Here is a 12,461-nt window from a genome sequence, read left to right as displayed (position 1 = left end):
TAACACTGGAATGAGCTGAAAATTGAAGAATTTTTTAAATGTATGTTCAGTTTTTTCTCTAACGATTGGAACTTTGGCTGATCATGCTGATAAAAATAATAAATTGTTTGAAACTCTGGAAAAAATGTGCCAACTAATAGCATTTTGAAAATGAGCTCAGTTTTCCCGCAACAAGATGGCCCGCAAACAGCCATGAACAACCGGTGAGTGGTAGAAATAGCTTTATACATAACTTTGGATTTGGAAGAGCGTATCCAACTGTACAAGAGTGAAGTGAAAACCAAAATGTGGATTCTTCACAGTCAAAACTGAAAAAACGAACTTGGCGAGAGATACAGTTATAAGAAAAATTAATATAATGACTTGCGTAAAGTATACAACCTCTGATCGAGGAAATATCGAATTGCACAACCTCCAATATTGTCTTTTTGGTGCTCGGTGTCAAAAACCAAGTCAATTATGCTTCCGCCCGAATCTAATTGATCTTCGGTTTGACTCATTTTGAAATAAAATTATTCAAAAAAGAATTGCTTTCCAAAAATTTTTACATAATTATTTAACAATAAAAAATTCATAAGAAACATATCCAGAGTCTTCGTCTCCTTCTTTGTAAGTTATTGTATAGTTTGCTTTCATCAAATCTTGTTTATCTCTAAAAACAATTGACTCTACATTGTTCTTTTTAATCAGCTGCTTGATGTCATCGGGAAGAGTCTCATTGTCCAGAGACATCAGAACTAGTACTGCACATTTGGGCGTAGGTAAAGGGGTTAGTTTCAACCTTTTAATTTCTTCTTGTGAAGACATGGTACAATTGAAAGTACTCCAGTGGAGAAAGATACTTTTTGAAAGCTTCTATTTCAGCACTAACTTGTTGTCACTATAAGGTCTAGCAAAAACATTAGCTCCCGAAGACATCTTTTGGGAATCTTCATAGTCTTTTAAGTTGTACACAATTAGATTTCCGTTTACTATGGTTTCTATTTTTGTTGGGAATATGATTTCACTTAACGCCACTCTCCAATCAACTGCAAGTTGAATTTCATCAATAAAAGAAATCTGAAATGATGCAAGTGTGTTTGAATCAAATAGTTCCATTGAAGCGGATGAAACAACGTGAGCTGTAAACTCGTCTTCGAACCAGTTGTTGGACGTTTTCAACGAGAGGGAGCCTGACAAGTTGTAATTCTGCTTGATAAAAATTTCCTTGAATTGGTTCTTTGTCTGCGTCGACTAAGGAATTTGTTGGTGAGCTTAAAGTTGTATTCTCGTTATTTCAAAGATTTCGTCTGTGAACGATTGCTTGTTACTTCTCCTGAATGCTTTAAATTTTTTAACTATTCTCACAAATTCTCCAATGCAAAACTTGGCCTTCTGAGTTGAGCCTTTTAGGGCTGCCAATGACACTAGTCGTGGCACGTCCTTTTTTGTAGCTTTGTTAGGAGCTTTTTTATTTACTCGATTGACTCGTGAACTGATTGTTTTCAAAAATTGATCTAATTGGTCAATGTAGTTGTAGGTCAATATACTTTTCTTCGAGATTCCGATGAATTATCTTTTTGAGAGATCTAATGTTCCTTTCTGCAAAAGCTGACTTTTTTCACTGAAATTACTATGTATCTGGATTCAGCGTTTATTGCACAATTGTTTGAAATCTTCAAGAAATTCTGTGCCACCGTCAACCCATACTTTTTCGGGCTGTTTGTTTTTGATCATCTTGTTGAACGCTTCAGATGTCTCTGTTGCGTACTTTGTTTTTAATGGCTCCACTCGAAAATATCTTGACAAACAATCAACCGCTACTCAGAGATACTTGATATTGCGGTTATACTTTGCTAATTTACCAACGTGTACCAAATCGAGAGACCAAATTTCGTTAATGTCTTTTACAAAAACTTTAAGCCTAGGAAATTTTAATCGAATTGAACGGTACTTTGTGAAAGACGGCTTTGTTTCCAAATAGGACAGGACTTTACCTTTAGGGGGCTTGCTTTGAGACTGTAGTCGTTTTATGCTTCCATAAGAAGCTGGTCCTTTTAAATAAAACCGATCCAATTTTTTTAGTTCAGGAAAAGAAAGACCACATTTTCTGACTGGTCTCTTCTGTGTATGGCGTTTGGTTCGTTTCTTCTTTATATTTTTATTGGGTTGATTTTAAACCACTGGGTCGCTCTCCAGTAGAGAAGAGCTATTGTCGACTGGGTTGTTCTCTACTTGGGAAAAATTTTTGTTCTTTTTCAGACGAGGCTTCCAAGGTTTGCTTGGCATGTGTATTTGCAACAAGATAAGGTGAGATATTAGGAGCAATTAAAACTTTTGAGTATTTTTCGATGTCAATTACTTCAGTTGGTTGCTGTAGATTGTACAGAAATAATGAAGCTTTAATGCATAGTGTTTCTTTATTAACGTGAAGAAAGTTGTTCGACTCTGTGGTGACTGTTTCAGATTGGTTAATCAAGTCACATATGATTTTTGATCGTTTGATATGGTTTTTATTCATAAATTCTAGCTTTCTCTTTATGGAGTCAAAATCGTCGCTTTTTCTTTGTTTTTTCACTACCGGTCCAATCTCGCTGTCTCCGCTCATGGGTTCTGTTTTTCCTCTTCTGCTGTTTCAATCATCAGTTTGTTTGCAGTCTCAAATGGTTCAAGTGCTTTTTTTGATTTTTCCATTAAATTGGACTGTTTTTTTTTGCAAAAAGGCAACTGTGCAGCTTTCTGTTTATTTAGGGGATTGCCGAAAACTTTTTTTTACCAGTTGATGTAAAGCAAACGTTCGTTTTGGAATTAAAATGAATTCTTCGGTGCGCATTTTGATTTCGTCAAATATGTTTTTACCAAATCTGTTTCTCTAGCAAAAAGTTGACTCTTTCCTTTCAAACCTGTTTGCCTAGACAATAGCTTTCTTAATGATTTTTCATAACTTTCTATAAAACTTTTTCTTATTGGAACATTACATTGACAATTTTGAGCAAACATTTGCAAAGGAATTTAATGAATTTATTTGGAGCTCTCTCAATCTTCTCTTTTAGTTCTGTATCCGATATGTCTGGCAGCCGCCCCAGCATACAAACTTTTTTCTTTCTCATCGCTCAAATTTGAGATAACGGCGTTAGCTGATGGCAGATAAAAAATTGATGGTCCTAGAGTAACAATATTTGAGCAGTAGCGCAAGAAGTCTGATGTTTTGGGATCCAAATCAATTAATAAATGACCAAACGGTTCTTTGGTTGCGAACTCATAGCTATTTTTTGAAAAATGTGCATTATTCAACTGTCGACCAATGAAACTAATCTGTTGTTTGTCACGTGGTGATTTAAACCATATGATATGTGTTGTGTTTAGATCAATTGTTCTGGACCATCTGCTTTGCTGGAACAAATTGTGTTTAACATAAATTACACTGATGTTTCTATTTGCCCTGCGGCTGCTAATTTGGAAAATTCTTTGTCAATCAAAATTTCCTCAATTTTCTCTAACTCATCGAATACAAGAAGGCAGTTCTCTAACACTGGAATGAGCTGAAAATTGAAGAATTTTTTAAATGTATGTTCAGTTTTTTCTCTAACGATTGGAACTTTGGCTGATCATGCTGATAAAAATAATAAATTGTTTGAAACTCTGGAAAAAATGTGCCAACTAATAGCATTTTGAAAATGAGCTCAGTTTTCCCGCAACAAGATGGCCCGCAAACAGCCATGAACAACCGGTGAGTGGTAGAAATAGCTTTATACATAACTTTGGATTTGGAAGAGCGTATCCAACTGTACAAGAGTGAAGTGAAAACCAAAATGTGGATTCTTCACAGTCAAAACTGAAAAAACGAACTTGGCGAGAGATACAGTTATAAGAAAAATTAATATAATGACTTGCGTAAAGTATACAACCTCTGATCGAGGAAATATCGAATTGCACAACCTCCAATATTGTCTTTTTGGTGCTCGGTGTCAAAAACCAAGTCAATTATGCTTCCGCCCGAATCTAATTGATCTTCGGTTTGACTCATTTTGAAATAAAATTATTCAAAAAAGAATTGCTTTCCAAAAATTTTTACATAATTATTTAACAATAAAAAATTCATAAGAAACATATCCAGAGTCTTCGTCTCCTTCTTTGTAAGTTATTGTATAGTTTGCTTTCATCAAATCTTGTTTATCTCTAAAAACAATTGACTCTACATTGTTCTTTTTAATCAGCTGCTTGATGTCATCGGGAAGAGTCTCATTGTCCAGAGACATCAGAACTAGTACTGCACATTTGGGCGTAGGTAAAGGGGTTAGTTTCAACCTTTTAATTTCTTCTTGTGAAGACATGGTACAATTGAAAGTACTCCAGTGGAGAAAGATACTTTTTGAAAGCTTCTATTTCAGCACCAGCACACACAATCTGCTGTTTTCTCAAAACTGTTTGGCCTCTTGTGTCAATTTTTTCTTCCTTGATAAGAGTAACCTTTAACTGATTTTCAGGCGTTATGCAACTGTATACTGTAAAATTTGGAGACAAATTCACTTGCAGTAGAGAAGGAGCTGTTTTCTCGAACCGACTATTCATTCGTCAGCCACTGGCTGAAGAGGTTTGCCTTGTTATTGGCGCAATACTTGCTTCTCTGTCGTTTTGGGCAACTCAATGTATGTAATTTTTAAACAGGTGTCTCCCGATAAACTTAGAGCAAATTTTCCGAGTTGATAACGTTCCTCTGTAACAGCTGCCGTAAAGTTTCCGTTTTTTCTAATCCTTTTAGATAAAAATCAGAAAAGGGAAATCGAAGAACTATAATTTGAAAAATCTGTTGCAAATAATGACAAGGGTACCCTCCTATCTCCCACGAGAGGCCATGAAGGAATTTAGATACCCACAGGAAAGATCTTTGCTCACTCGAAGAAAGTATGTAAAATGAGTTTGGAGGTAAAAACGAAATTTTGTCGTTGTAACATTCGGTAGATACCGCAATTTCTTTTATTATAAATACAGATTTTTTACTTCGAAGCCTTCAAAATCAAGAACAACCGCTCTGGATTTCAACATTCCAGCAAATTGAATAAACTATTTTTGATGGATTTTACGTATAAACAAAAAGCAATTCTAATCACTTGACCAAAGTACTCATTTGTCACTGAACAAGGTAATACGTAAGAATAGCCTGGACCTTTTTCACTATATTCATATACAAAACCGGAAGCGTCGTGAAGTATCGCATGCAGTCTCAAAATTTTGAATGAATTAAAAAAATTGTCGAGGGCTGATTTGTGGATAGCAATCAAACCACCATAAGGTCGTAGTTTCAAAGCTATATCTAAATCAATCTCAGGGTCCAAATGCAGACAAGTAGCTAAAAAGTATAAAAATCGTTCACCGTATTTTGAATACTTTTTTGATATCCTTGTAAGTTTCTTGAATACTCTTCAAATCAACTGTAGCAATGGTAGCCATATGATCTTATAAACGCTCACTCAAAAATGACTCTAGCCACATAAATGCACATTTCCACCTACATGTATCCAGAAGAAAGCTAGTTTACATGTATCACCCATGCACGGCCACAATCAAATGTTTTACATGTAGCGCCGCCAAGGATAACCCCCTATTATCACACGTATTAATTCGAAGGATAACCCCCCATATTAGTACCCTATTATCTTACTACTTATGTTCGTAGCCGAAATTGAAACAATTGATGGAATGAGCGCTTTCTAGTTTTCGTTTTGTAATCAGTTATGGAAAATAACCAAAAATGGACTAATTGGAATAAATCACACGTTAAAATTCGAAAGATTTTAGCACCAGGAAAATATCTGCACATTAGGCTTTTTTATTACCAGGAAAACTTTTGCCACTTCGTCCTGTAACCATTTGTACGTTTTTCGTGTTGTCTGGTGTAGAATTGCCAATAGAGAAGCGACAGCAATACCAAAAAGGCACATATGCAAAGTGTATAATCGATATTAAACTTCTTCAGAGATAATCCGAACTTTCTTTATAAGATTGACTATAATGGATTAATCACTGAAGGTAGAAATATGTTCATGGTATTCTTTCCTGTCATCAGTTTGTATTTTTCTTTGAAAAATGGGATAAAACAAATTCCAGGTCTGCCATTTTTTTGCTATAAAAGGATTTGCATTTTTTTTTGAAAACTGGCGTTTTGTTATTGAGAATATTTCGGTTGTTGGTTTTGTTCCGCGCCTACAGCTGTTTAGGGTATTATAATTTTACTAAAATTTTTGATCTCTTTTTAACATTTCCCTCATTTTCATTGCCTTCTTGGCTGGCTGTCCAATATTAGCAAGTTGATTGTGCTGAACTTTTGCAGCAGCACTTTGGTTACCCTCTGTAAATGCTGAAGGGCGACAATTGCAGCTTTGATGCTTGGATCAATTACAGGCAGTGAAAAAGTTTTCATCATTTTAATATATAGAAATCATGGCATTCTACCAAAATTTCTTTGTTTCTGGAGAAAATAGTGAAAGTGAAGTCAGTAGTTCCTTGCCATGCTGGTTGCAAGGTGCACAAAATTAGAAACGACTTTACTGTGGCCTCAAGTTCTTGAGAATTGTAAATAAAAAATGGTGTAAATTGACTGAAGTGAAGGTTTTATAACCGCACCTCAGTCTTTTCACCCCTGTTGTCATCCCCATTAACGGCCCTAAATATATTCTAATTATGGAAATTTGGATGAAACAATGTAATAGTTATATTATGGCAGTGTTGCATAATATAGAATTTCAAATATTCGAGATGAGTTACAGTGCGCTAAAAAAAAGGTTGCAAAAACATGACACCTTAGGTACAGGTTGAGGTTGTTCAGGGTGATCATTATTACAAAGATTATACGGAGTTTGTATGCAGTTCATTCCATCAAAACTTATTTAAATCCGAATCCAAAAATTTTGCCAATTCCGACGCCAGACCAGACCAGATAAAAACACAGTATGGTGATTTCTCTCGTGGTTTCTTTTATAAAATCGCAGCTCAAGTTTTTTTTCTAAAAAAGTATGGATGTTAACCGCTTGCTCAAATCGAAGTTATGAAAAAAATTTGAAACTAACCTTAAGGGTTTGTTTTATTTGTGCCAGAGTGAATCCTGTTAAATCCATAGATGAGAAACTGGCACCCACCCCAAATACTTGCGAAGCTATTTCGACCACAGCCGCGTATGACAAAACATAGACGGCTTTCTGTGTTGCATCACCTTTAAAATCGATGCCCAAAATAAGGTCAAGAGACAATAAATATCTTATTAAGAAGACACTTCAATACTAATTGCATGACATTGATGAGAAAAGGTCTGTAACCTTTATTGTATTTGTGCTCATTAAGCAAGATATTATTCCATTTTGTGTGGGAGTTGGGGGTTCCACAGGCTCTATTGGAGCAACGGAAGCTTTGTCAAAAATATGTCTCCGACTGAGTTGACACACCAAAATCACTTATGATCAAAGCAAATCGAGTGCATAATAGTGTTTCCATAGAGAACAAATTACGGTCTGGATAAAAGTTCGAACGCGCGAAAAAGTGTCTATTCAAAACCCATGCACTCTAAAAAGTGAGCAGTTAAAACCACCTAAAATCAGGTAAATTTACTTAAACTGTGTGCTTGTCTTAGCATTCCTGCACGCTTCCTCAAGTTATCTGCACACTACCTGCACAGACCTGCAATGGCAGGTGAATTTACCGGAAAGCTATGTGTCATTTTATTTTGGCTGTGCTAAGACCCAAAAGTTCAGTCCCATTATTATCAGCGACTCAATTTCAGTATGTTGGGCCGGAGTAAAAGATAAGGGTCCAGTCTTCAACAGATTAGCTATGATGCCTGTAACTTGTAGCAATTGCTTATAAAATAATCACACTCTTTTGACGTTGAATGCTACCATGACCAGAGCCACAATCGAAGATGGCTTTGGACACAGTAAAAGTCTGATCAGAGACGTTTGGAGTGCTCGAAACGTTTCTGATCAGAGATAGATCATAAACGCACGGAAGTCTGATCAGATGTCATTTTGACCGAACCAAGGTCTACAAAAAGTTGTGGACAACGTTTGCCGAACGTCATTTGCTCAAAATCCGGTGGTTTAATTCTTATCAGAGGTCGTTTAGAGTGCACGAAAGTCTGAACAATGGTCTGCCTTGGCTGAGTTCGATCTGAGGTTATTTCCCAACGGACTGTTCAGAGGTCACCATGCTCAACCTGGAAATCTAAACATCTATTTTCTATCAATTCTATACCAAATATTTCAATTTTGCGCTCTAATCAGGGCAAATCTATTTCTGCATTTTTTGCGTAAACCCACTATGGAATTAAGACACAAGCTCAATTAGTATCTTCATGTACCTTTGAATTCCAACCCCAATTGTGCTGCTATTGTGTTGGCAACCACGCCCACGACATCTTCATCGAAGAGCAAAGAAGGATCCACGTATTTACTCACCCAATCTCCAACATTGCTGCTTCCCACTACACTTTTGACACTGGAACTGGCCGCTTCAATAACATGTGAAGTACCTGCCTCGCTACCAGATGCCATGGTCAAACAAAGAATTCACTTGTGTTCCAAACAAATTGATTCAAAAGAGCGGATGATGCGGCAGTTATAGCTTTGCATGCGAGGGCCACTCGAGTCCAACACCGATGGCTATCTTGCAAGATCTTGCAACAACTTTGTCTATGACACTTTTCGTGCAAGAGCTCCAAGAAGACGTTTATTTTAGTACAAGAGTCTTTCATGACAGCAGTCCCGTAGCATGACTCTTGCAAGATAACCGTTTTATGATGAACAAATTAAAAGCTTAAGAATCTTATAAGATCCCAAGATCGTGATAGATAACAGCCGGTTTTGGACTAGAAAATATGTTTTTCTGTATTTGTTAGAAAATCTGTTCTGCTGCCGAAATCCGAAACAAAAGCTGATTAACTAGTCGATTGAAATCAAGTTTCTAATAAACCAGTTTGTTTACAATGCGTGCATGCCTTTGTTTAATCACATAACCTTTGGTGACGTTGTGGATTATGATTACTTTTGCATGTTATAGTTACTTCGGATTCTGAGGGTTAAATTTTCGTTACATTTATTTTCATGTTGCAACGACAATTTTAGTTTAGGTAATAACATGTAAAACAAATATATTAAATAGTTAACAATGACATCAGCTATATTGCAATATTTTATTGACAGTTAATCGGTTGTTCCTTGACGTCTTTGGAGAGTTGCTTACAAAAGACTATGCTTTAAATAGTTTAATTTGAACTCTCATTAATGCTTTTTTAGAACCCCAGAAAGGTGACAGTCTTAAATATCTTTTGGAAGATCTTGCGAGATCTTACATGGGCCTAAGTTTCGATACGGTTAATAAATAAATTCTATCACTGATTTTTTAACATTGTAGTCAGAAATTAAGCGAACATTTGCATGACATGTTTTGAGTCAAGAGATGTAGATAGCTAATCTGACTTTTCGTGTTATTTTGCGGTAGAACCTGGTAAGATTGACAATTTGTAGTGAGAGAAAACAAAAAAGAAAAAAACAGAACAAGTCCTGAGCTAAAGTTCTAATAGTTTTAATTGACTAAATAAAAAATTGACCTAAAATTGACGTCTTGGAAGCGATTTGACAAAGCATTTAAAAAACGATTCAAAAATTGAAAAACAGAGCAAAATCACGGCATTTGAACAAACAATCACAATCGAGAAATCTTATTTTTGTTCATAGAGAGTTTTTCATTTTACTATAAAAATCAGAGTGAAAAGTTTCCCGCTGCAAAATTTTTCAATTTTGCTTTATTTTTTTTTCAGCGTGATCAAAATCAGTGCACTAATGCGATTTCAAAAAACAAGAAAAAGTGTGAGCAGATCTTCACAAAAAATTTAGGCGTAAGAGTTCTCGAAACGAGTCAGAGTCGTCTTCTTGAATAAACCAGTACTTAATTTACGTATTATAATATGGTAGAGAAAAGCCTGGGCAAAAACAATCTCAAGGCAATTAAAAAACAGAAAGTGAATAAAAAAGTAAACTAACTAAAAAATTATGAAGATTCAGTTAACTTTTCATATAGTAGAAGTACAAGTGAAAACTCTTTGTCTCATTCTAATCGAAAACAAAAACCTGCCTACAGGGTGTTTTACAAGACATTGTGAAAAAGATCCAACAATTTTCTCATTTATTGTAATCTAAATTCATAAAATAAGGTCTCATATCTCTGACCAATTGACAAAATACAACTTTTACGAACAATTGGTGTCAAGTAAGTCACCAACGAACTCAATAGAGCTGAATAATGAGCCAGAAAACAAGAATAGCATGAAACTCCGCAAACTAGTTGTGAAACCTTCAATTTAGGGTAGAACACCCTTCGATTACAAGAAAACGTCAGAAGGCAATCTCAACAACATGATTGTAATACTTGTAGTCCAAAAAATAATTGGAAGAACATTAAAGTCTCACAATAAAAAAACAACTTCATAAACCGCACATGAACAACAAAAGGCATGAAAAAACGAACACGCTATCTTTTCGGCTTTAAATTTTTTTACCAGCAAAAAATTTCCTCGCGTCATAAAATAAACAACCCCTGAGGGGTTGTCTAAAATAGAAAACTTCATCTAAAATAGAAAACTTCATTTTGTGAAATGCTATTAAGTGTCTCCCGTCTCTTAAACTCCGTTAAAGTGTTTGCATGAAAAACCTCCCGTCTCCCTTGTCAACATAAACACACACAGAAACACTGACACAAAAACCTAAAAACACATGAACACAATTTTACACAGACATAAACACAAACACACAAATCTTGATTGCACACGTGAAGAGAAACACTAAAATACACACTCAGATGCAAACACCTATACAAAAACAAACGAAAAAAACATCTGACGCACAACAAAAACACACATAACATACAAACGTACGCATACAAACGGCGACACAATCTGACACACACGCCCTCACGCTCAGACAAACAAAAACGCACACACACACAAGAGTCACACATAAACACCCACACACACAAACGCACATGCACACAAAAACAGACGCTTGAACACATGAAGAGACAAAATAAAAAGCAGGCAGAGATACACACACGTGTACTCGCACAAACACGCAACGTCACTCGAATACAGCACACGAACACACACATAAACACATATCCACACATATACGTACGCAAACACACAAAAAAGGAGAAACTTAATCTCAAATACACATACACACATTCGCACACACGAAACCGCACACAAACACACTCACGCTTGCGCAAACACTCAAACAGCACGCTTGCACACATAAACAAAAACACCAAAATCGACACACAGATACAATCACCTACACACACATGCGCACACACACACACACACGCATACAACACACACATACTCAGACACACACACAGTAGCAAACACAAAACGTCACGCAAACGCAAGGCACACACACACACTAATTAGCACACACATAGCTACGTACACAGCCACAGACAAAAACATAAGACATAGACTCAAACACACAAACCCACATTTCTACACGCACACACACACAAGACCAAACGGACACAAGACATAAAGACATAAACAATCACACAAGACACTTGTGTTCTTAACTTAGACAGACACACTAAAAACAAATCTAAACCCACAACATCTTACAGAAAATACACACACAAATAAACATAAAACAACAAACATACGTGCAAAAGCACACAAAAACGTTGTCTTAAAAAGTCAAACACACACACACACACGTACACCCGAAAATGCGTACGCACGCACACAGACCAACACACAAACACACACAAAACAAAAGCAAAAGCTTGAACACAGCAAAACCCACTAAATACACACACTGCTAGAAACATCTATGCACACAAAAACACACAAAATCAAACACACGCACAAAAACACACAGATACACATATGTACACACAAACACACACACATACACACACACACTCACACACACGCATTCACACACACGTCCATACACGCGAATTGACACACAAACATACAATACACTTGGACACATAAAAATCCACACACATACAAAAACATTGTACACAAAGGACGCACCGCACACATACAGGAACAAACAATCATACTTGAAAACAATCACACATACAAACAAACGAACATTAAAATATAAACAAATTCACACTCACAACCACAAAAACACACACACAAGCACAGACAGACACATAGACAGACACACACGCACTGACAAATGCACGCGAACACTCACACACAACTACGCACACAGACAGACAGACAGACAGACAAACAGGCAGACAAACAGGCAGACAGACAGACAAACAAACAGACAGACAGACAGACAGACAGACAGACAGACAGACAGACAGACAGACAGACAAGCAGACAGACGGACGCACACACACACGTACAAATGCACACACATACAAACACACACAGACACACACACAAAAGCAAGCACAAAAACACAAAAACACACACACAACACGCT

The 12,461-nt window shown here is 36.3% G+C and overlaps 1 protein-coding gene across 5 annotated transcripts in view; it reads right to left on the bottom strand.

The window, feature by feature from the left end:
- The window catches only part of LOC142345350 (uncharacterized), a 40,134-nt gene extending 31,157 nt beyond the window's left edge, over positions 1-8,977 (bottom strand). For 2 of the 5 annotated variants that reach the window (XM_075397372.1, XM_075397371.1), the window contains exons 1-3: positions 8,759-8,943; positions 8,330-8,630; positions 7,047-7,189 (exon numbers count right to left, since the gene is read on the bottom strand). In XM_075397372.1, the coding sequence (XP_075253487.1) occupies positions 7,047-7,189; positions 8,330-8,522 (336 nt within the window). In that variant the 5' untranslated portion in view covers positions 8,523-8,630; positions 8,759-8,943. Of the gene's footprint in view, positions 1-7,046; positions 7,190-8,329; positions 8,631-8,758 lie in introns of all 5 variants that reach the window. The other 3 variants (XM_075397375.1, XM_075397376.1, XM_075397373.1) reach the window with 3 other exon arrangements.
- Positions 8,978-12,461: the final 3,484 nt, after the last annotated feature.

The sequence above is a fragment of the Convolutriloba macropyga genome, chromosome 9, assembly GCF_964194025.1.
Source record: "Convolutriloba macropyga chromosome 9, txConMacr16.3, whole genome shotgun sequence".
NCBI classification, from domain to species: domain Eukaryota; kingdom Metazoa; phylum Xenacoelomorpha; order Acoela; family Convolutidae; genus Convolutriloba; species Convolutriloba macropyga.
Note: the sequence above shows the minus strand (reverse complement) of the source record. Positions and strands in the feature narration are given on the sequence as shown.